General features: G+C 42.2%; 1 protein-coding gene across 1 annotated transcript in view; it reads left to right on the top strand.

Moving 5' to 3' along the window:
- The window catches only part of LOC144693737 (ephrin type-A receptor 4), a 133,000-nt gene that overhangs the window by 86,157 nt on the left and 23,682 nt on the right, over window positions 1–23,161 (top strand). Inside the window, exons 6-8 of the mRNA XM_078563689.1 lie at window positions 9,765–9,889; window positions 10,514–10,673; window positions 14,172–14,283. Of these exons, the coding sequence (XP_078419815.1) occupies window positions 9,765–9,889; window positions 10,514–10,673; window positions 14,172–14,283 (397 nt within the window). The remainder of the gene's footprint in view (window positions 1–9,764; window positions 9,890–10,513; window positions 10,674–14,171; window positions 14,284–23,161) is intronic.

Here is a 23,161-nt window from a genome sequence, read left to right as displayed (position 1 = left end):
TTAAAAAAGACCTCAAAATGAAATGGAAACCTTTTGTTATTCTACACTCGTAAATGGATGTGGTGATAAATTTATTCCTACTTTAGACCACTAAACCAGCTCTGGAATCGATGCTTCATGCTGGGGTGCAGGTGTTTGGTGCTAAAACCCCACAAGAACCCTGTACAAATGCCCATTTAATTTGTGGGAAGCTAGACAGTGACTGTTCGGAGACAAATTGACTGTGAGGGACATCAAAGCTGAGTGCAATCCTGTCCTCATTCACTGCCCACATAAGCACTCTTCCTACCAAATGCCACAGGTTAGATATCACAAGCATAAATCCAGGCAGAAGTATCTATCCTCTTCTCCAAGCAGAGAAACACTGAAGGTAACTGCAGTCACCCTTACCACTGATCCAGCAAAGATCACAGTGAAATAGTCTTTTGTTTGTCACACAATGTGCGACATTTCCCACTGAGGAACTGGATAGTTCTGACGCTGGTTTACAAAAGCACATTTGGTATTAACTGTTATAAGGTGATTGACACACTCAGCTACCACTCATTGCTGCTGAATGGACTAAAACATTGTAAATGATTAGAGCTAAATGCAGTCACCAGAAGACTTTCATTATCCCCTCTCTAATGCCCACTCCCATTGACAACCACCCCATTCCCCGCAACATTGCCAATGTGGGCCATGCCTTCAGCTATGTGGCTCCCATGCTCTATAATTCTCTCTCTAAAGCCCATGCTTCTTCATCTCCATCCTCGTCTTAAAGAGCCTCTTTAAAATCTACCTCTGATCAAATTTTTGGTCACCGCTCCTTATACCTCTGTTTGCTCGGCATCCAATTTTGTTTATTATTACATCTCTGTAAAGCGCTTTTGGAAGTTTTTCTACATTAATCGCATAGCACTCAGGCTGCGTCAGTATGAAATCAGCTGGGAAATCAGTCAACTTTGAACTAGGAAATACTTTGAACAAAATCCCTTGCCAATTTCCTTTCAGTGACTGGCAGCAAATATTGGATAGGAGAATTAAAGCATCTTTTAATCGAACTCCTCTTGACTCATGTTTGATGTGATTAATAATCTTTTGATTTCACCAATAATTCATTCTGTGAACAGAACAAGCCAGGCTGGATCCAAACAATTAGCTCACAGTCAGGTTTATCTCGCCGTGCGGTCATCCCAAATATCTTTGATTTCCTGGTGCATAATGGAAATTTTTATTGCTCATAAAAAGCTTTGTGTCATCTGATTGCAAACAGAACAGATGGTGAGATAGTTTCGGGTGAAATGTTTCTCAGAATACATAGGGCATCATTAAAGAGGAGGGTACAGAGTCACAAGCTCAATTTTTTTTGTCTTTTTGCATCAAGCATTCCTCCAAAATATAACTTGCCCAAGAGCACCCAAACACAACCAAAATACCGGTGTATGGCTATATTACAGCAGAGGATTCCTAACAGCATAACATGTAAGAGCACTTCTTTTTTAAGGAAACTAAATTATAAATTTCACATGTTGCATATTTATGCTGAATAATAATTTATCCCCACTGAATAATGCTGCTGAATAATAATTTATCCCCACTGAATAATGCTTGCACTGAACATAATACTTGATGAAATCCTTTTGTTTTTACCTTGCTTCGATCATAGCCCTATTTAGGAAAAAATAACTTTTCTGGAAGTATTTTTCAAAACCTTTCCCACTTTTCACACAGTAAACAACGTGCTCTAAGCAAGAACATGACGAATAAAAGCTGAGGCGTTGGCGCACTAAATGCATTTCTTGCTGTTTTTAAGAACTAGTTATGGTTAGGTAGTTGCTTTTATTGTTTTGGTGTTGGGCATTTCTCAGAGAAACTATTAACAAACTGCCAAAACAGGATTTTCAGCTGTCTTTTTTTTGCTTCAGCGGTTTCATTGGCTCTGTTCCAAAACAGATCTGGCCTTGAATTAGTATTCCTCAGGGAAACATTCCTAATTTTACGATTACTATCCTACATTGGCTGAGTAATTATACCTGATGTAGATATCGTGGCTGAGCAGAATAGCTGCTTTGCCCATTTCCAGAGACTGGACAACAGTAAAGACATTTGCTCTTTGCTCTTGTGGCAATAAAGATATGTTTCCTAGAACCTGTGAAAGGTTTAAGGCAATGAGAACTCAATGATAATCTCTGTATTTTAATAAATCTGTCATTTTGGAATTATTTTTGTGAATCACAGCTTATTACCATGAGTGTCAAGTTCTTAGAAATGGTTATTTTCTCTAAAGAGAGCCATTCTCTCGTAAGAGTACAGATTATTCATGCCAGCACAGTGCTGACATGGTACTAATGCTTTGTGATGCTGATAAAAGTTTAACCTGGGTTGTTTGGAGTCCCTATGAATGAGAGTTATTGGTATATTCCATCCATTTAAAGTACAGAAAATAAAGCTGTCTTGTTTAGATTGGCTTACACATTTGAGGTGTGCATGCAGAAACCCAGGTAACAATTCACTTTTCAAGGTTCACTCACTGTGCTTGTTTTCACAAGCAGTATTTCTGACCTGATGTGTCCTTTAGCAACCACTTGACCCTGCATATGACAAATAGGAAAGCAGGTTAACCAAACAACCATTAAGATTCCACATCTAGAGATTTTGAGAATATTTACCTCAAAGCAGCGAAAAAAGACTGAGGTATTTTAACCCTCATCACCTTTCATGATACAGTACCACAGCAACAACATGCATTTCTATAATGCTTTCAATGTAGAAAAAAGTCCCAAGGCATTTATTTTCAGATATCACAGAATTATTCTTAAGTTAAGAATTAGAACCAGGCCCTGTGGTTTTCTTTTTTATATGATTGAATTGGTACTTAAAATGAAGACTCATCTTAGAATCAAAAATGATTTTAGTTTTAATCTTTAATATTATTTTGCAGTGATATTCCAAGTCAGAATATTTGGTCATGTTTTCTAGAAATATTTTCCGGGTGTATTTTTTTAAACTCAGCAAATTGACCAGAAATTCAGTGCTGGTTCTTTGTAGTCATGTCTGACCCAATAACAAGCACAGGATGTCCAGGCAGTTCAATAGTTACAGATGCACATGGACTGATGTTTTTAGGAACATTTGACTTAGCTGGCTTTCTTTTTGAAAAAGAATCCATACTGCTGCTCTCCAAAGGCTCAATTGATAAATAATTTGTGTCAGCCTTGGCTCAGTGGCAGCACTCTTACCTCGTGAGATAGAAGGTTGTGGGTTCAAGTCCCACTTTGGAAACTTGAGCACATAGTCTAGGCTGACACATCAGTGCTGTACTGAAAGAGTGCTGTGAAGCTAGAGGGCCCAACTTTCAGAAGAAACATTTAACAAAGTCTCATCTGCCCTCTCAGGTGGATATTAAAGTGTCCTGGCACTATGTAAAAGAAGAACAAGGGAGTTGTACCAGTGTCCTCTTTCCTTCAAGCAACACCTAAAACCAACAATCTTGTCCTTCATTACATTGTTGATTGTGGGCACTTGCTCTGCTCATTTTGGGTTGCTGCATTTCTTTTGTTACAACAATAACTACACTTCTAAAGCACTTCATTGTAAAACATTTAAGATGACCTGATCTTGGAATCTATAATCACGATTCATTCTTTCTTTTCTTTTCCTCCAACCAGCATGGTGTTAAGCCATGCACATCAGGAAAGTCATAGAAGTCATAGGCTTGATCCCCAATCTATGATGAGTTTTAGCAGGGGTTGTGGGAAGAGCACTAGAAACAGCCTCAGCACACATGGATGGGGCAGGGTCTGGGGGACCGGTTTTGGGGGAGGGTGGCTGTGGATAGCAGTGGGATGGTGAATCTGTCTTCTTCCCTTCTTGATCACAATGCAATAATTCTTGCTGGGAAGTTTCAATATGGAATTCATTCAAGGGCAAGATTGAACTTGGAGTAGCTTGATGGAAATCACTATCTAAACTCTCCTATGAAAAATGGTCATTTGAAATATTCAAAATTCGAAATGTTAGGTTCAATTCCAGACTCTAATTTAGGGATTTATCTATGTATAGTTACTGAATTAAAATTAGAAAAACCCTTTAACGTTCATTTTTATAAACTTCTGACCGAGAAATCTAATATCTAAACATGCAATAAGTAGCCAAGCACTTCTCGCTAAAACACGGGACTTTATATCGCCCTTCTAACAGAAAACATTGCTAGTAGTTTTCATACTATCTGAAAAACTGTTTGCATCTCTGAAGAGTGATTTCTGCTTCCCTGGAGTAGATGTTCTCTAACTTTTACTTTACAAACTGGCACAATCGTAAACTGATGGCAGATTAAGAGTCAGATTTTGGTGGCACTTCAATGTTATGTGTCATTTACACATGGACTGCAACCAATGTATGAAGAATGGTGTGTCGGCCGTGAGCTGAATTCATTTAATATAAAAATACCTTTCAGTTGCCACAGGGGCTTGCCATATGCATTCAGTGACACACCCTTGGCAAGGAATGAGGCAGCTTAGCAGGAATTGGCATTTTTTATGAATAAAGATTAAATTGATGGGCATTTTAAAAAGCAACAAAATAAATGAGTTAAATGTAGCAGCATACTGTAGGGTGGTTCAACCTAACGTTTAGGAATAGCCTCAGGTTTACCGAAGGTTCTGTCGAAGGGTCATGAAGACTGGAAACGTTAACTGATTTCTTCTCCACCGATGCTGCCAGACCTGCTGAGTTTTTCCAGGTAATTCTGTTTTTGTTCAGGTTTACCCTTATGCTTTATGTAATCAAGAGACTTCAGTCATGCTACTACCTTTTTACAGCTCCACCCCATTTATTCATTATTTCACATCAGTAACTCTGTAGTTACATATTGTAAATAAACAATATGTAACATGCTTTAGTACAGAATCACTAGAACATAAGATACAGCGGAAGGCATCACTCAGGAACAACAGTCAAGAAACATGAAAAATGCTCAAACCAGCTGTTTCTAGCCTTGTGCTGCTCAATCAGAGTAAAAATCCAAATTGTTGTACACTTTCCAGTGTCCCCAGAGGTTCTCAAATTCATTTTTTGCTGATTTGTTTTGACATGATTGATTTGAGAACACAAATGGCAGTGCTTAATTGTTAAAGATAGCCATAACACATTAGAAGTACAGATGACATATTTCGACCAAATCTATTTACTGGAACAGAACAGCAGTTCCAGCAAAATGATCGATGGGTTGCATTTCTTGACTGAAAGGTGCAGTAATAGATTAACCCCTTACCTCCTGGTTTGTATTAGGATTCTGTTCAATAAATTGCAATTACTTTTTTAAAAGCTGGAATAATTAATGAATTTGCAATTTGATTTTAAGCAGCAACATTTGTTTTCCTACTCTGCTATTTGATTTTATTTTTCTCAGCTCAATTAACAAAAAAGCATGCACTTGTGTGGTTAAATAAAATGAAACAGCCAAACAAATATTGAAAATGCAGCAGTTCTTTAAAAACTTGTCACCCACAAATTGCTTTCCAGCAGAATGCTTTGTTTTGATATTTAGTATAGAATCAAGGCAAACTCTGAAGGAAATATATGCAGTAGCATGCCATGTTTCTCTTGGCAGGCCATACGTCTTCATTACCAGATTTTAAGAAAACACATTGCATTTGATGGAGAAAAGTAGTAGAAACAAAGCAATAATGTTTTGCTTAGTAGAAGTACATTTTAATGCAGGAATGTGAAAACCCCCTCGAGATTAATATCTAAAATTGAAATAATGTCAATTCCACATCTCAGTCTTGCAAGTAAACAGTTGCTGTGCACAATATAAAGTACATCACTCCTTAGTCGTTATTATGGCAAAGTTGACTTTTGAGTTCTAATTTATATCCAGTTAATTAGGATTAGATTGTTTTTGCACTTTATCTAATGTTAGTTCCAGAAATTCTGTCACATTACACATTACCCATAGTTTCACATAAAATGTCATCAAAGTGAATAACCTTATCAGTAGTTAAAGGGAAGTGTTAAGTATTGTCCATATTGTCTATAGCCCACTTCAAATTTAAATATTATACTAATTGTAATTACTTTTCTCTTCCCCAAATCTCATTTCTTTTCTCCTCTGCCTTGAAAGCAGTGATTCCCATTTGGTTGACAGGTGCCACTTATCCCTTCGTACCTCACATCACTGAATGGGTGAGCCTTGACAACAGAAATTCAATCATATAGTGCATTGCATTGTAGTCTGATCCTTACCCCAGCACCCTTGGAAGGAGAATCTCCTCCAGCGGCCACTGACAATGAGAAGGAGTGAGAATTCCAGTAGAAGTTCCACCTGCCCCTCCTCTCTGCTCTTCTTTTTAAAATGCACAGTAAGATCAGTCTAGCTGTGTCTCCCGGGATTTTCCTCACTGAGAACGGGGACAGCATTTTTGTTCTGGGGTTAGGACCCCAACATTAGGAGCATTTCTGGGCCCTGACCCTGCACTACCTCGGTGCCTGACGTAATTTTCAATAAGCTGGCCAATTAGTAGCCAGGTGGCATGCTCATTGCCCAATAGAAGGCCCTCCAGGCACTCAAAGAATGGCAGCCCCATGTCAGAAGTGGATGCTACCAATGTAGGCAGGGGAAAGAGAGGGCACCTGTTTATTTCCAGCTTTCTATCTTATTTAGGTTTCTTTATTGAATCAGTTTTCTTTCTTCTGTGCTTTGGTCTCTGGGGCAACTCCAACTGGTTCTGATTCTTGAATTGCTTGAAGAGTTACTTTACAGCACTCGCAGTATGGAATAAAGCAGCTCTCCTATATTTGGGAATGGAAATCTTCCGGTTAGGGCACCTCAAGATGGAGGCACTTTCTGAAGAAACTTCAAACAGATAAAAATTTTAAAATGGCCAGAACTATTAGACTGTCATTGTGAACAGGGAACTTCACGAGACCACCAGCAGGCTGCCTTTGTTCATCAACTGGCTTGTAGCCTCACCGGGGTGGGGGCTGGCATGATGACTGGAAAATTCCAGTCAGAATTCCAAGAGTGACCCTAATAGGCCAATTAGTTGGTTCAGACATCTACCTGTTGTGGGTAGCAGTGAACCCAACCTCCAAAGCAGCCTGTCCCAAAATTGCCCTGAGGCGACAACATGGCAAACTGGCACACCGGCTGGTAGCAGGAAGCTGTGGTCTCACTTGCCCCTGGCCTCACCTCCACATCTGAATGAATATTCAGCCCCAGAAGTGGGATCGAACTAGGAATTGTCCTTCACACAAAAGCAAAACAATGCGGATGCTGGAAATCTGGAATAAAAACAGAAAATGCTGGAAATACTCAGCAGGTCAGGCAGCAACTGTGAATGTTTTTGAATCCTCCTTATTTGTATTTCTAACTATATTACCAGATGATGCCTTTATCCACTGAGCTATCAGATAAGCCTCGTGGGCATAATACAAAATTAGATATACACTTGCGTTGCCATAGACCACAGGGCTATGGGCCAAGCGCTAGAACATGGGATTAGTGCAGTCAGATCTTTCTTGACTGGCGCGGACATGATGGGCCGAATGGCCTCCTTCTGCGCTGTAAACATCTCTGAGCCTAAATCTGTCAAGCTTTACTTGTTCTAAGACTCACCAATTTAAATCAAAAAAGGCTGATCCTGGAATATATTGTCCCAAAGGTCATGTTTTATCTGCTCCTTTCTCCAAAAATCAGGAGTAGACTAGTTTCCCTCAAACGTGTAGGATTTTTAGGGATTCAGCATCATGGCACCATTTATGCGGCCAGTTGGGAGATCTCTCACATTCTCATAAAGGCACCCTGACTTTTCCTACAGTCCCACTGTTGCCAATGGTCTTTCCATAGCAAGAATGATTAATCACAAAGAATAAAACTTAACAGTAGCTAAACGTGTTTCAGAAACTTAAAATGAATTATTATACATTGGGCTGCAGAAATTTTGACTGGGTTATGAAACCAGGAATTTGCTGGCAGGCAATAGGTAGCCAGTGTTTGCAGCTGTTTATTTCCAGCTTTCTATCTTATTTAGGTTTCTTTATTGAATCAGTTTTCTTTCTTCTGTACTTTGGTCCCTGGGGAAACTCCAACTGGTTCTGATTCTTGAATTGCTTGAAGAGTTACTTTACAGCACTCGCAGTATGGAATAAAGCAGCTCTCCTATATTTGGGAATGGAAATCTTCTGGTTAGGAGGGGAGCAATAAACCTATCAACGGTGTTGAATAGCAGATCATTGAGGAAGTGAATGTAGTCCAATGAGTTTGTTCACATCTGCAGGGAGTGCAGTTTGGGGGAGCTTTGGATGGAACAAAGTGAAGATTCCAAATTCTGTGCTGCATTTTTTTTAATGAAATATGAGAAAGGCACATTGGAACCACCTGGTAATTATAACATTCCATCAGCCTAGATTTTACTTCAAACCATTTCAGAGCAGTATTCAAGCAGGCCAGAGGGGGTAAACTAGAAGAGTAAAAAAAAAGTACTGCGTTACAAGCAGTTGTAAAATGTAGTTTTCAATGCCTCCATCCTGGATTTGCTTTTCTTCCTCATCAAACCTTTCCCATTCCCTTCTCCGGGCATTGACCTTTGACTGGGATATGACATTTTGGGTACTGGTACATGGACGAGCTGACCATTTTTTGGCAGTGAGCCTCAGCTTGTTATTCGAACATGGAGGCATCTCAGACCAGTCTGATTATGTCCTTAACGGTTCCAGCATGTATAGCGATCAAGATTTGGGAACATAAATTGATTTTCCCTTCTCTAAACCAGGATACTTCTGTTGATGATTTGTTGACTAAAATTTACTTGAAGGTCACCACCAAAGGAACTTGGAGATGGTTCTTGAGTTGACAAATTAGAAGTATATTTGTAATGGAATTCAGTAGCTACAAAACACTGCCTCCAAAACACAGCAAAAATTAACAAAAGATGCAGTTTTCTATTACCATTTGTAATGTGAATCCTGTTGATTAACTTAACAATTGCTGACTTAGGCTACCATTTTTTTCACCACCATCCTCTTTGATAAGACTGTGCCAAGAATACTTGGCTTAGGAAGCTGTGACAATTGCTTTCTGTTTACTTCTGTCTGGAAGTGGATGGACTTTTTCCAGTCAGAGAAGTTGGAATCAATGCTGGCACGCTTTTGATGAAAAGACTGTGGCTCTACCAGACCAATGTTGTTGTTTCTGGTTGATCTCAGATCATCAGTGCATCTAGGGATGCTGACGAATAACAGCAGGGGTTAGGCCTCTTCTAACAGCCAGGAATCAATCTGCAATCAATGAGAATTCATTTCCACAAGCTACAGAAAGTCCTGTTGATCAATTAACCTGTGAATGAGGTTCCCGGGTAGACAACATTCTTAAAAGTAAAAGCCTAGCACATTGTGCTCAGGTGTTCTTTTTTAATGCAGCACCAGTCATTTGTTCACTTTTTGAGGCCTGCTGTCAAAATTTGTAGATTCAGAATGTACAAAGCTTTATGGATTGCAAAACATGAATATTGGGAAATGGCAAACCAATGAGTCAGATTTGATTGTGTGTCATGCATGTAGAGTTTTGAGTTCAGCCTGTCCAAGAATATAGCCTATCTGGAAACTCCGCAAGATAATAAAAGATTTTTCTAAACCCTCTACCTGTACTAAACTTCACTACATTTAAAAATAAGTTGCCTCCTCAATGAATAGAGTGTATAAAGGATTAAATATATTTGAGATGTTTTGTTTAGTTTAAAAGTTAGGTTTTAAAAGTAAACTAATATATTTATTCTACTCAGCTCCATCTTCAGTTGGTCTAATACAAGCGAAGGAGATAACAAGACACGGGGTTTCTTTGGTCTGGCCAGAACCTGAGCGACCAAATGGTGTAATTCTAGAATACGAGATCAAGTACTATGAAAAGGTTAGTAGTGATCAACATCTGAAACTGTCAACACTTCATAGGATCATAGAACAGCACAGCACAGAAGGAGGTAATTTGGCTATCGAGACTGCTCTGACTCTTCCGAGGAGCATTTGTGCTTGTGCATCTTGAATCTAAATCAGTCTTTAAGTGATTTGTTTCCATTCAAAGTTCTTGTTAAGATCCAGGGAGAGCTACAACTTAATAATTAAAGTAGCAGCTAACTATAGATTGGTGTTTAATAAACTCACCTCACTATCAATTGCAGTTCCACTATAAACTGAAGATTGTGTCAGTAAACTTCTGACTGGAATTTACAGTATAATAGCTTTTCACCTTGACAACTTCAGTTCTAATGTAAATTTCTTATAGCTGCCTTTCCTGTGTTGCCCATTCTATACATCTTGTAAAAGCAGTCTTTACAGAGACCATGTCTTCAAAAGCATTTGGCTTTAGCTTAATGAATGGAGCACTAACTGCAGTAAACACAGGACATCCCCATTCTTCTCTAATATGCGCACATCCTGAAGACAAAGCTAAAGCCATTTACTCCCATTTGAGTACCAGCCCTTTGTTTTAACTATTTCCCTTCTAATACACTTTTTGGTTTATATCTTTGGACAGGATCAGAATGAACGCAGTTACAGGATTGTTAAAACTCTCTTGAGGAGCACAGAAATCAAGGGCCTGAACCCCTTAACAGCCTACATGTTTCACGTCCGTGCACGAACTGCTGCTGGATATGGCGAGTTCAGTGCTCCATTTCAGTTCATAACAAACTCAGGTATGAAGCAGTTCAGAAATCTTTTCAGCCAAATGCTGGTCCCATTGATTTTCTCAGTTTTTCAAAATTTAAAATATTATTTTTTGAATCATGCTGGGTACAGATCTGTAGACAGCATCCATTTTGATACTTGCCGAAGAGCCTTTTATCACGTGTGACCCCAGACGATGGGTATCAGCAGGCTATTCAACTACACCAGCATCACAGCTGAAGCTGAAACTGCCATCAACCAATAGACAGACTTGCACTTTTAGCAGGGATTTGTGAATAGCTAACAGTTGTTAAACTGGCTGTTTTAGCTCATCTCCTTAGCTGACAGAGCTCAAGACCAATCATAACTCTTCTAACCTTGCCCTGGATGAGATCAGCTTAGCTTGATACAACAGACCCAGAGCCAACCAGGGACAGATGTGGACATTCTTATCTCAGTTGGGCCCTGGGAGGAGCTAAAACATTAGGCCGGAATTTTCTGGCCCCATTGGCGTCAGGCGTCATGGCGGTCTGGGTGGGGGGGAGGGGGACACACAATATGGTGAGAAGGTCAAAAATCGGTTTCACGCCAATGTGAAGGCACAGTGGGATTATCCGATGGTGTCCACCATGGCGGAACGCCAATCCCGCTGGAAGCCGGCGTGAACCCACTTTGCATCCCGCTAATGAGATGCAAAATAAGGACTGACCAGAATCCCCGTGACAGATTTACCGTTATGCTGACAAGAAAACACCCTGGCCTGGACAAGTCTGATGTGCAGAAGTTGGGACTTACCGTGAAGGGCTTGCTCAGATGGCGGACCTCCAAGGAGCAGAAGACGCTGGAGCCCTCCAACTGGATGGATTCTCATGGACCTGGGTCCACTATGAAGCAGCTCATGGAAGCTGGGAGGCCTCCGTTGATGTCTGGGGTCTGCTTCGGAACACCATGGCCTTGGCCATGGGCTGCTACGGATGATTGACGAGGGGGAGGGAGAGGAAGGTCTAGGTTTGACTGGGAGAGGAAGGTGTACTGGGGGGGTGGTGAGCTTGGGAAATGGGGGAAACAAAGGTCTAGGGGGTGGGGAGGTTGGGAAGGGGGAGGATGTGTTGGGGGAGAATGTGGCAAGTCAGGAGGTAGGTGTAAGGGGGAGGAAGGTTTAAGGGAAGGAGTTTGGGTACTGGGGGAGAGGGAGTTTGGAGGGGGGAAAGAGTCCAAGGGAAGAAGCGTGTCTGGGGGGAGGAAAGAGTAAGGGTGGAGGAGGGAGTAAGGGGTGAGGGGATGTCCAGGTGTAAGGGAAGGGTCTGTGGAGTCAATGACTGCCTCCTGGGGAGTGAACTGAGGGTGGGCGTGGTAGGAGGGAATGGTGAGTATGAGGCTGAACTGCTAGAGGGTGAGACGGGGGGGTTGTTGCAATGGAAGCACTCGCTAGGCCCATAAATGAAACTTGAAAGACAACATTGCAATTATTCAGTGAAAGCGAATATATTTTCAGATTATAAAGTGACACAATGTGTTCACCCATGCAAGCACTTGTGACCAGAATTTCTTAAATTTTCTAAGCCTACCACTTCTTCTAGGTGCTGCCCTGACATCCGCAGCAGGGGTGGAGACAACCTGTGCAATGGTTGGCCCTGTTGCCTCTGATGACTTTGGCATGAGTCCTCTGGAGAGCTAAGGCCTTGAGCTTGCTTTGGCCATCCTCCTGTGGGCCAGCTGCTCCGTCTGCGGTGACAGAGGTTGAGGTGGTCGCAGGCAAAGGGCACTCGGGTGAAGTGGACAGCCTCTGAGATTCCTGATCATCCAGGGGCGTCTAGCTGCCATTTCTCCTTTTTGGTGCCTGGGAGCCCTGGCCTGACTCCTTGAAGGGAAGAAACACCTGAGGGGACATTGAGGTGCCTCGTTTCCCTCTAACGTTGCCACTGCAGGAACTCACCCATGGGCTGCCGTGATGGAGTGCAGGTCTGCGTGCATCTCCGTATTTTGCTGGACCAGGCCCTCCATGGCAGCTGCCATCCTTCCCATGGAGACCTCCATATACAGACCACTTAATCAGAGAGCAGGCAGACGCACTCCTCCGACTCGCTTCCAACAGCTGTGCATGACATTCCCCCGCCTTCTGCTGACTCTCCACGATCAGTTGAAGGCTGAGTCCAGAGGTGACCGCCAGATGGTGAACCTGAGCCTGCTGTAGATCCAGGTTCCACCAAGATGCATGTCTCTGCACTGGTAAGTGCTGTGACAGATCTTCCAGGCTGCTTATTTCCAGCTCTTCATTGGAGGAGGTGTCCTCTTGGCTGGAGGTGAGGACCTGGATGGAGCTGAGGGACTGACTGGCTGAGGGCGTCAGTAGCTTGGCAGAGCTCCCTGTGAACCAAAGTAGAGATAATTAGTGCATGGCAGCAGAGTCAAAAGCAGGAGAGAGAGCACTCACAGTTGCTTTGAGAGAGGGATGTTGTGCTGCAGGATCCTCATGTGAGTGTTCGCCGATGACCTCACTGTCGCCGTAGCCACGGTCCACACCCTCACCAGTCAGCGCAATGACATTCTCCTCAAAGTGTGAAGGGCCTAATGTGGGCCACTCCACCACCAGCCTGGGACCTCTCCTTGCTGTTGTGGACCAGCTTCTGCACGAAAACAGGGAGAGAGTGTGAGCAGGATGCATGGCACTGCCTGGAATGCCAGTGTGGTGAGTGGAGCAATGGACGGGATGTGGACGTAAACTCCAGAGGATATGAGTCTGATGGAGATGTGAAGGTGTGTGTGAGAGTTAGTGGTGTTGTCGCTTGAGGTGTGAGATCCCTGTGGATGTGTGATGGGTTTGAGAGTGCGTAAGTTGAGAGTGATGAGGTGGTTGATTTACTCTGGCGGAATGGATGAAAGCATTCATCCTCTTCCCGCATTGGATGGGTGACCTCGTCTGTGCGCCAGTGGTGCTGACCACCACTGCCACTGCCTCCCAGGCCGGATTAGTGACTCTGGTGGACCTCCTGTGGCCAGAGCGGGGATAGAGGGCATCGCGCCTTCCACTACATCCAGCAGGCGCCAAGAGAAGTGTCACTAAGTTTGGGGGCTGCCATCTTCTTTGCTTTCAGGGCCATTTGTTGCCTGGAGCAGTACTGGTCTGAAGACATGAAGTAGGCTGTGCTTTGGTGCGTTTTAAATATGGTGCCCAGAGCGAGGAAGTGCTGAGGTCACAGCATGGCGGCCTAATCCAAGCCTGCCTGCTAGCGATCCGGTATGTTTCCTGTGAGTGCATTATTCATGAGGCAGGACATGCCAGGAAGGGGACGATATGGCACAAAAAGCCGCCATTGCAGCCAGCGGGTAAAACATCCTTTTTCCCGCTTGCTTCCGGATTTTGCGCAAATCTGGAACGATTCTGCCCTTAATATTTAATTAAATTCAATTTCTGACCACCAGTGCACCCCTCCAGATTAATTACTTTAATATTTTGATATGTGTCCTATGATCAGATCAGATCTGTTGATTAAGACACTAATGTACTGTTTTGTGTTTATTTCCAGCTCCATCAGCTATCATTGGAGATGGTGCCAGCCCCACGGTTTTGCTTGTGTCTGTGGCTGGCAGTGCAGTGCTAGTGGTGATACTGATCTCAGCCTTTATTATAAGCAGGAGGTAAGACTTGATGCTTTTTAAACAGATGCACAGGGAACAAAAATCCACCTCAGCTGAAAATTCAAATTTGCCACAGATTTATTGATGTAAACATTCCCACTACTGAAACCGTTCATAAGGCACTTGTGCAATAGCGAACCTTTCCCCCCACTCTGTTAGCAGAGCTAGAAACTATAACAGTTATGATGCAAGCAGTGGAGAAGATGTACATTTCCCATGGGCCTTCTGAACTGTGCTTGAACTCAGCAGCTTTGCAATGCTGCCCATTGTCTTTATGTTGGTCTAGTAATGCAGTATTATTCAAAATGCACCATGGATAGAGGTGAATAAAAAACACTCAAGGCTGTGTATATTTGAGATCGTTGAAGAGTCATACGGACTCGAAACGTTAACTGTGTTCCTCTCCGCAGATGCTGCCAGACCTGCTGAGTTTTTCCAGGTATTTTTATTTTTGTTTTGGATTTCCAGCATCCGAAGTTTTTTGCTTTTATATTTGAGATTGCATTGACTCACACTGAAAATAATCTCAGAGCATGAAGAGTACATTGGACTAATACGAACAGCTGCAAAACTTGTAGGATGTTTCCTCAAGGGATGCTCATTGCCTGGCTTATGTTAAGTAGCTGATCTCAACCAGTAAAGCATAAATGCACTAAAATTGTGGAAAAGGTTTTAAGTCATAGGATTGCTATCCAATGACTTGTTTGGGAAATGTCCCTGTTTAAACCTCGAAAACAGGATTGTGCTTGGCTGTGATCCTCTTTCCACCCCTTGTGTGGCCAATCTTTTTTTTAATTCATTGACGGGATGTGGGCGTCGCTGGCTAGGTCAGCAATCTTCATGCATGAGTGACTTTATATTGATAATGTGGGTAAGATCATCTTGGATGTCAAAGCCAAATATGTGAGTGCGAATCAGGAGTCCATTTTATTATCAGCCGGCTTATCTTCTGTATTGGAGAACATTGGTGGTCGTTGTTGATTAGTTTAAGGATGTGGGGTACTAGTGCCTCTGGAGCTGTACTTCAGATGAGAAAAGAAGACAAGAAGATGGAAAGTTAACAAATGGTCCAGATTTTGTGGTAGTAAGGATGATGAAACTGCCAGTGTTTGCCATCATTACTCCTTTGAAACTGACAACGACCTCTGGAGTCCACACATGCGCCGTTAAACATGGAAATGCAGAATATTCCATCAGTGATTCTACGTTATTTCAGATGGTGCGCTGTTCATAGAATAATAAAATCATAAAAATCTACAGCACTGAAAGAGCATTCAGCTAACCGTGTGTGTGGCCGCTGAAAAATAACTATCCAGCCAAAGTTACTTTCTAGCTTAGACCATAGCCTTGTAAGTTACAGCACTTCAAGTACACATCCAAGTCCATATTAAATGCAATGAGATTTTCCCATCTGTACCATTCTTTCAGGGAGTGAGTTCCAGACCCCTCACTCGCTGGGTGGAAACGTTTCTCCTTGACCCCCCTCTAATCCTTCTACCCTATTACTTTAGGTCTATTATTCTCCAGTCCTGGGCAACAGCCTCATAGGTCTATGAAAAGATGTGTAAGAAAGGCAAGGTTACAGTAATCATGGGGGTTTTCAATATGCAGGTAGACTGGGAAAATCAGGTTGGTAGTGGATCCAAAGAAAAGGAATTTGTGGAATGTTTACGAGATGGCTTTTTGGAGCAGCTTGTGGTGGAGCCCACTAGGGAACAGGCAATTCTAGATTTAGTGATGTGTAATGAGGCAGATTTGATAAGGGAGCTTAAGGTGAAGGAACCCTTAGGAGGAAGTGACCATAATATGATAGAATTTACCCTGCAATTTGAGAGGAGAAAGCTGGAATCAGATGTAACGGTATGACAGTTGAATAAAGGCAACTACAGAGGCATGAGGGAGGAGCTGGCCAGAATTGACTGGGAGATGAGCCTAGCAGGAAAGACAGTGGAACAGCAATGGCAGGAGTTTCTGGGAGTAATTTGGGAGACACAGCAAAAATTCATCCCTAGGAAGAAGAAGCATACTAAAGGGAGGACGAGGCAACCATGGCTGACAAGGGAAGTCAGGGACAGCATAAAAGCTAAAGAGAAAGCATACAATGCGGCGAAGAGCAGTGGGGAACCAGGGGATTGGGAAGCCTACAAAGACCAACAGAGGACAACTATGAGAGAATGGGTGGTGATGTCCCTTGAGCTGGCAGTGAGTGACATGCCAGTGAATGGTTTGAGTGTGTGAGTTTAGAGTGCTGAGATGGTTGCCATACCCTGGCTGCATGGGTGACATCATTCATCCTGTTTCTATATTGGATGGCCAATCTCTTCTGTGCAGCATTGGCTCTGATCACCACTGCCATCGCCTACCAAGCCATAGTGGTAATGTAGTGGCATCCAAAAGGTGCTCAAGGGCTGCAGTCTTCTTGCTTTTTGGAGCCATGTCTTCTTTGCTGCAGCCCTGGGCTGGAAGCACTGAGCGCGACTAGACTTTAAATGTGGTGTCTAGAGTGATGAAGCAACAAGGTGATGGCATGGCAGGTGAATCGGAGCCCGCCCGCCATCGAAACAGCGTGTATCCCAGGGATGCAAAATTAATGTGGCGGGTTTGGGACAATACGGCATGAAAAGCTGCCATTGCGGCTGATGGGAAAAACATCGATTTTTCCCACCCGCTACTGTACTTACAGCGGATTCATCCCAGTTTTGCACTATGTCTCTGCTAATAAAGGAAATTACGCACCTTACCCACAGAGTCCTGCTACCTTCAAGGACCTGTGGACATGTACACCAAGGTCCCTCTGTTCCTCTACACTTCTCAGTATCCTGCTGTTTATTGGATATTCCTTTACCTGGTTTGCCCTCACCAAGTGCATTATCTCACATTTCTTCGGATTGAATTCCATTTGTCAATTTTCTGCCCATCTGTTGCGCACCCCCGCTCCCAACCCAGAACACAATCAGTTAAAAATAATTAAATTGATATAAATTTCAGCTTTTACACTCTTAGTTTTTCTTTAAAAACCCTTGAAAAAGTTATATCATGTTGAATGAGGTGTAACTGGTTTTCAACAGCGTAGTAAGTTCATAATTACTGCCAAACAGCCTCACGGGCCCGAAGAGTGATTTTATATTTGTTGAATTTCTCCATTATGATAAAATAAATTCCACATCCTTCTGAAATATTTTTTTAAAAGTTTGTTTATAATATTTTCGCTTCTACCTTAATCCCATGTGTATGTCCCAATCATTTATTTCGTCTTCTGGAAAATTTGCAAATGAAAAGCGAAGGGATTCAGTGTTATTTTTAACTTCCTGGTTTGCTTTCTTTGGGAACTTTAATGTGATTGGCTGCTTACCCATGCTAGGTGTCTTCACTGTTGCTATATGACTGGAGATCACCTTGACTGAGCGCCATAGTCAAACTAGCGCCGGGAAAAGGGGACTCATGTCAGAGAAATTGCTAGATCTTTGCGGGTAGATTTCTTCGAGGTCAGTGGAAAGCACCCTCGCTTCGTCACTAATTGCAAAATCCAGTTCACTATGTCCAGAATGCACCAGGTTGTTGAAGTTCTCAATAGCAAATTTCGAACTGTTACCAATAAAGTATTTTTCTAAACCTAGATTTCAGTCTTCTGTAAATCTCCCTGTATTCCCTAAACCTTACAACACCAAAAAAGATCTACTTTTATGCCTACACGAGGGAAGTCACCTCAAAGCAGAGCGCAGTTTTACATTGATCACTTAAAATTTCCAAAATACTCTGCGGCTTTCTGGTAAGGGGATGTTTTTCAAGGTACAGCTTTGATTGTACATCATTGTGGTTAACCTTGAAACGTCTGGGAAGTTCTATCACTTGGAGGATGATATCATGAATAGTAATTTTACAGAGCTCTTCTAACCTGAAGCACTTCTTGGGGAAAAAAAAACAAAAGATAACTGACAGCGTAATTCAGTGAGATAAATTTATTAAAACCTACTGTAATAGGAACTAGTAATGACAAGGATGATGGCATAATATCACATCCATTCATATTGATGACGTTACTATTTAAGGCAGAATTGATGGCATAATTCATTAGAATTCTAATTATGACTTGCCACCTAAAAGCATTGAGATTCACTGTGTAGAAGATCTTAATTTTGTGCTATAAATATGGTCATTTCCAATCTCTGATAAACAGGTTCGGGTGATTGTCTGTCAATGGATCACTTTTAGAAAATGAAATGTCAACCTTTGGCACCTCACTGAGTTTTTTTTGTGTCAGACAGAAAATTGTCAAAGGAAGCTGGCAGTGAACCAAAGTCAGGGGCAAATTTGCGATTGTTGATAGTAATTTTTGTACTGGGTTCAGTTATATTGCGTATTTGCTGTTCAAAGGTGAACTACTGTTTATATTAGTGCAAAGGAGCCGTAAATCTGGTGATAACAGCCATGTTTGTGGGTTGCAATAAATCAAGGATAGAAATCAATTGAATGCTGCCTTTTAAAAATTGCTTGTATTTAGAGTACTTCAGTGTTGTTTACCGACTGCCCAGCCAACTAATCTGTCGAAACCCAAAAATTGACAGCAGAACTAATCTGTAATAAGCCAGGAAAGAAACAAATGGGAAATGTTTGCAAGACTGCAGGACAAGTCAAAAGTGGAATAAGTAATAGCATTAGACAGGGACACTCTGGAGGTGAACCAAAGCTGCGTTCAATTTTTAAAGAAAAAAAATCACAGGCAGGTGTCCTGTGGGCTGTTATTTCACAGGGTGAGTTATTGAAAAAGCTGAGCATGAAAAATGTGTGAACTAAGTTCTGATTTTTTTTTTTGGGCAGCTTTTTCATGTTTAAATTAGTGAAGGCTAGGGTTTGAGGATTAATGGAAAATATTGATCATTTATCATTATGATTTCAATAGATTGCAATAGTGAGCAACTTTCCCTCTAAGCCACATGGATGTGCGGCCACACAGCAATTACAAATGTGCTATGCAAGGGACTAATAGGCTGCATAAAGCAACAGCCCTTTAATACTCTACATGAATGGCCTCGCAGAAATCTTTAAGGGACCATGGCCAGCGAAGGGACATGAGAGGAAACACTGATGGCGCGTATGTGAAATTTTCGTACTACTTCCCACTTGACCCTAGAAACACAGCAAACAGTATAATTTTCCTGGAAAGGGTGACTCAAGCTCCTGGAATTCCCCCCCTAACAGCAGTGTTGGTGTGGTGGCTCAGAGGCAGGAACGCTATCCACTGCACCACAAAACGCCTACTGTGGGTGTACCTACATCATATTGACTGCAGCGGTTCAAGAAGGCAGCTCACACCGCCACCTCCTCATGGCCAGTTAAGGTTGGACAATAAATGCTGGTCTTGCCAGCTCATCCCATGAATGAATATAATCTACATAACAGAGTGAAGTGCTGGTGTTTGCAGGTAGGGGGAGGAGATATAAAAGGGTGATCAAGTAAGAACACCATACATAAAGGGTATTGGTCATTAGGCCACTTACGTATAATTTCATTTCTTTTTCCTTTCAGTGTATTGGTGCCAATGGATAAATCAGTCAGTAAAATACATCAAGGCCTGAGTTTTCAGCTCAGCTGTCGGGCACGATCGGCAGGAGTGGTCGGTTACCAGACCGCCAACTGCGATCGCCCGCTGACCGTGATTTCACACTAAAGCACCGCTGAAATGCTCAGTGCTGCCGGAGTGGGGGTGGGAGGAAGGCGGACGGTGACCTTTCCGCAGGAGCGGGTGAGCGCTGAGAGAAAGCTCCCTGAAGGCAGAGAGCTGCAGACCGGAAAACCAGGAAATAAAGTTTTGAAAATCAGGAAAAAAATGCCCAAGCATCACAATCAGGCACCTGAATGTACAGATGATAAAAGTGCTGTCCACAGATTTTTATTTTATTTAATAACGGAAACCTCATCCCGCCCTTGGACAAGGTTTGATGATAAATACAAAGTTAGCCTGACCGATTCCCCCGTCCGCCAACCGTAAGGTTGAACGAGCCACGATAAATCGGAGACAGTTGCGCTGTTAAGGGCTTAATTGCCCTCTCAATTGTCGGCGGGCGCGCTCCTGACTTTTGCACACGCCCGCCAAGCAAAATATCGCGCAAGTGCGGAATGAGGTTGGGACACTCACCTGACATCATCTCGTGCAATTTTATGCCCGATCGGGTTAGGCGTGTGCCCACCTGCGGGATGTAAAATTCAGCCCCAAGTGTTATACTAGACCACACAAGCCAAGAAGGTGCCTGTTTAATCCCTGGTGTAAGTTATATAAGCCATCGCCTTTTTGTTCCTGGAATCTAAACTCTAACGGAAACTCAGCTCCCTTGTGCATTAGTAAATCAGTAGCGGTACTGGAGCTGAGCTAGTAATAACACATTAAGGAGCCTCTTATCTAAGCCATGGTTGCCCTCCACCCTTCACTGCAAGATTCTAGTCAGGCCCAGAGCTAAAATGGTGTGTGTGTTTGTCCTGATGGCAATGCCATTTAAATTAGTCCCTGCCCCTCTGGGGTGAACAATCTCCCCAGGCCTGGTTGCAAGCTAGTTAAAATGGTTGGGGGAGGAACATAACTCAGATCCCACCATCATCTGAATTACCCATACACATTGTTCCTATCTGGGGTGAAGGATTTAAAATATCCCCGCAACTATCTGTTTATGATTCAGTTTGGCTTCTTTTGACAGAGAACAGTTAACAGAACAATTGTCTCCTTCTGATTAATAGGAATAAAAATGTTCTTTCTAGAGTAGAGAAGGTTAAAGGGAGTGAAAACAGATATTGCTGGAAATACTCAGCAGGGTAGGCAGCATCTGTGGAGAGAGAAACAGAGTTAACATTTCAGGTCGATGAGCTTTCACCAGAACTGTGCTTATTTCATATTTCCAGCCTCCACAGTATTTCGCTTTTGTATTGAGGTTAATGGGAGATTTAATAGAGGTGTTCAAAGTCATGAAGGATTTTGATAGAGTAAATAAGGGGAAACTGTTTCCAGTGGCAGAAGGGCCTTCAGTCAGAGAGCACAGATTTAACATGAATAGCATTAGAAGCAAGATGAGGTATATTCTTTTCATGCAGTGAGTTACAATGGTCTGGAATGCACTACCTGAAAAGGTGCCGGAAGCAGATTCAATAACTTCAAAAAGGGAACCAGATAAATACTTGAATAGGAAAAACGCAGGACTGTGGGGGAAAGGCAGATGAGTGGAACTAAGTGAATGTCTCTTTCAAAGAGCCAGCCAGCACAGGCACAATAGGACAAATGGGCTTTTTCTATACTGATTCATTTTATGTTTCTATGGTTTCCTGTGTCATCAAAATGTTAAAAAGCAATGTGTGTAGCATTTGGCTAAACAGACCACAAAGTTTCCATGTTTGGTTGCTTGCTTCTGTCGATTAGTCCCTTACAACCAATGCGGCAGTAAGCTAACCCAACTGACCGTAGCATCTTAGGGTTTTCTCACTCCTGGCTTCTATCCAATGATTTCTGTTGGATAATTTGTTGTGATACTGCTCACACCCAGTTGAGTGAGCTATCAAAGCCTGCTGATGTCTTTGGAACTGTGCCAAAAATTAAATCACAACTATGTTCAAGAGAGAGACTCTGTTTGAATTGCAGTAGAAGGGTGTGTACTGAGAATTGATTCTGGTTAAAATAAAACATCCTTGGATGTTGTGATTTTTATTTATCTTTCTATTACTACCTTCATGTTTACGGCTTAACCACTGAAATATCTGATCAGCATCGAGTTCCAGCAGTGAAGCGTATCTAGCGTCTGATAATTATAAATGATTTCACAGAAATGAAAAGTGTGGCACCTTCTTGAAGAGGCATTTGCTAAGCAAATTGTTGAATATATAAATATAGACATCATGCAAATACATCACTTCTTATTAACATCAATCTGGCAATCACATTGCTGTTTATGGGAGCTTGCTGTCTACAATTTGACTGCTGCATTTTCCCAATTACAACAGTGACTTCCTTCAACAGCACTTTGGGTTGTCCTGAGGATTTGAAAGGCGCTATATAAATGCAAATCTTTTGTTTTCATCTTTGGGCATAAAAATATTGCATAACTATTTTGGTTCTTCATTTCCAAACAAAGAAAAGCCTCTTCATAAAACTAACAACGTAAACTTCATTTTGTAGAAACTTGACGAATGGCTTAAACCTCCTGATTCCTTTCACCAGATTCTATTCGATTATCTGCTATAGAATATATTCCAGTAATGAATCTTACATCAATGTGCTACAGCAATCAAAGAAGCAGTAATCAAAGTTAGCTTTTTTTGTCTTAGCAGAGTAGATGAAAGTTGGAGGCTTGACAATGTTATCAACTGTTTACCCATCCCCAGTATCTTTTATTCTGTTCATTATCTTTGCTTTTGTGAATGATAATGGGTCTAACAACAAAGCATTAGAGCTTGAAACACCAACAGCCCTGCCACATTGAGTGAATCCACAAATACCATGTTAATGCCCTTTTGTGTTGTGCTGTAGTAGCCTGCAGAGAATACCCCCCTCTGTCTCACCTACAGACCTGCTGGCCTCTCTGACCCCTGCTGTTTATCAAAGCACTCTCTACCTGTGCCCTGTCATTCTGCATAAACTTTTCTAATTACATAATTCAATCCGTTACAAAGGCTTCCTTATTCCATTTAGGCTTAGTCAGGTAAGCCATCTCCGAATGTCAATTTATTTTCCAAGTCTGCAACTGGCTATTAGCATTCATTTCCCTTGCTCAATGACTGGCTAATGAGTTCTCTAGCTTTCTCAGTAGTTAATGATACACGGCAGTGTCATGCCCCAGGCAGATTTCAACAGGTGACAGTCATGCAGGTATGGACTGGGCGGGGGGGGGGGGGGGAGAGC

The sequence above is a fragment of the Cetorhinus maximus genome, chromosome 19, assembly GCF_964194155.1.
Source record: "Cetorhinus maximus chromosome 19, sCetMax3.hap1.1, whole genome shotgun sequence".
NCBI lineage: Eukaryota > Metazoa > Chordata > Chondrichthyes > Lamniformes > Cetorhinidae > Cetorhinus > Cetorhinus maximus.
The sequence above is the reverse complement of the archived record's forward strand: the minus strand, read 5'-3'. Positions and strand labels throughout refer to the sequence as shown.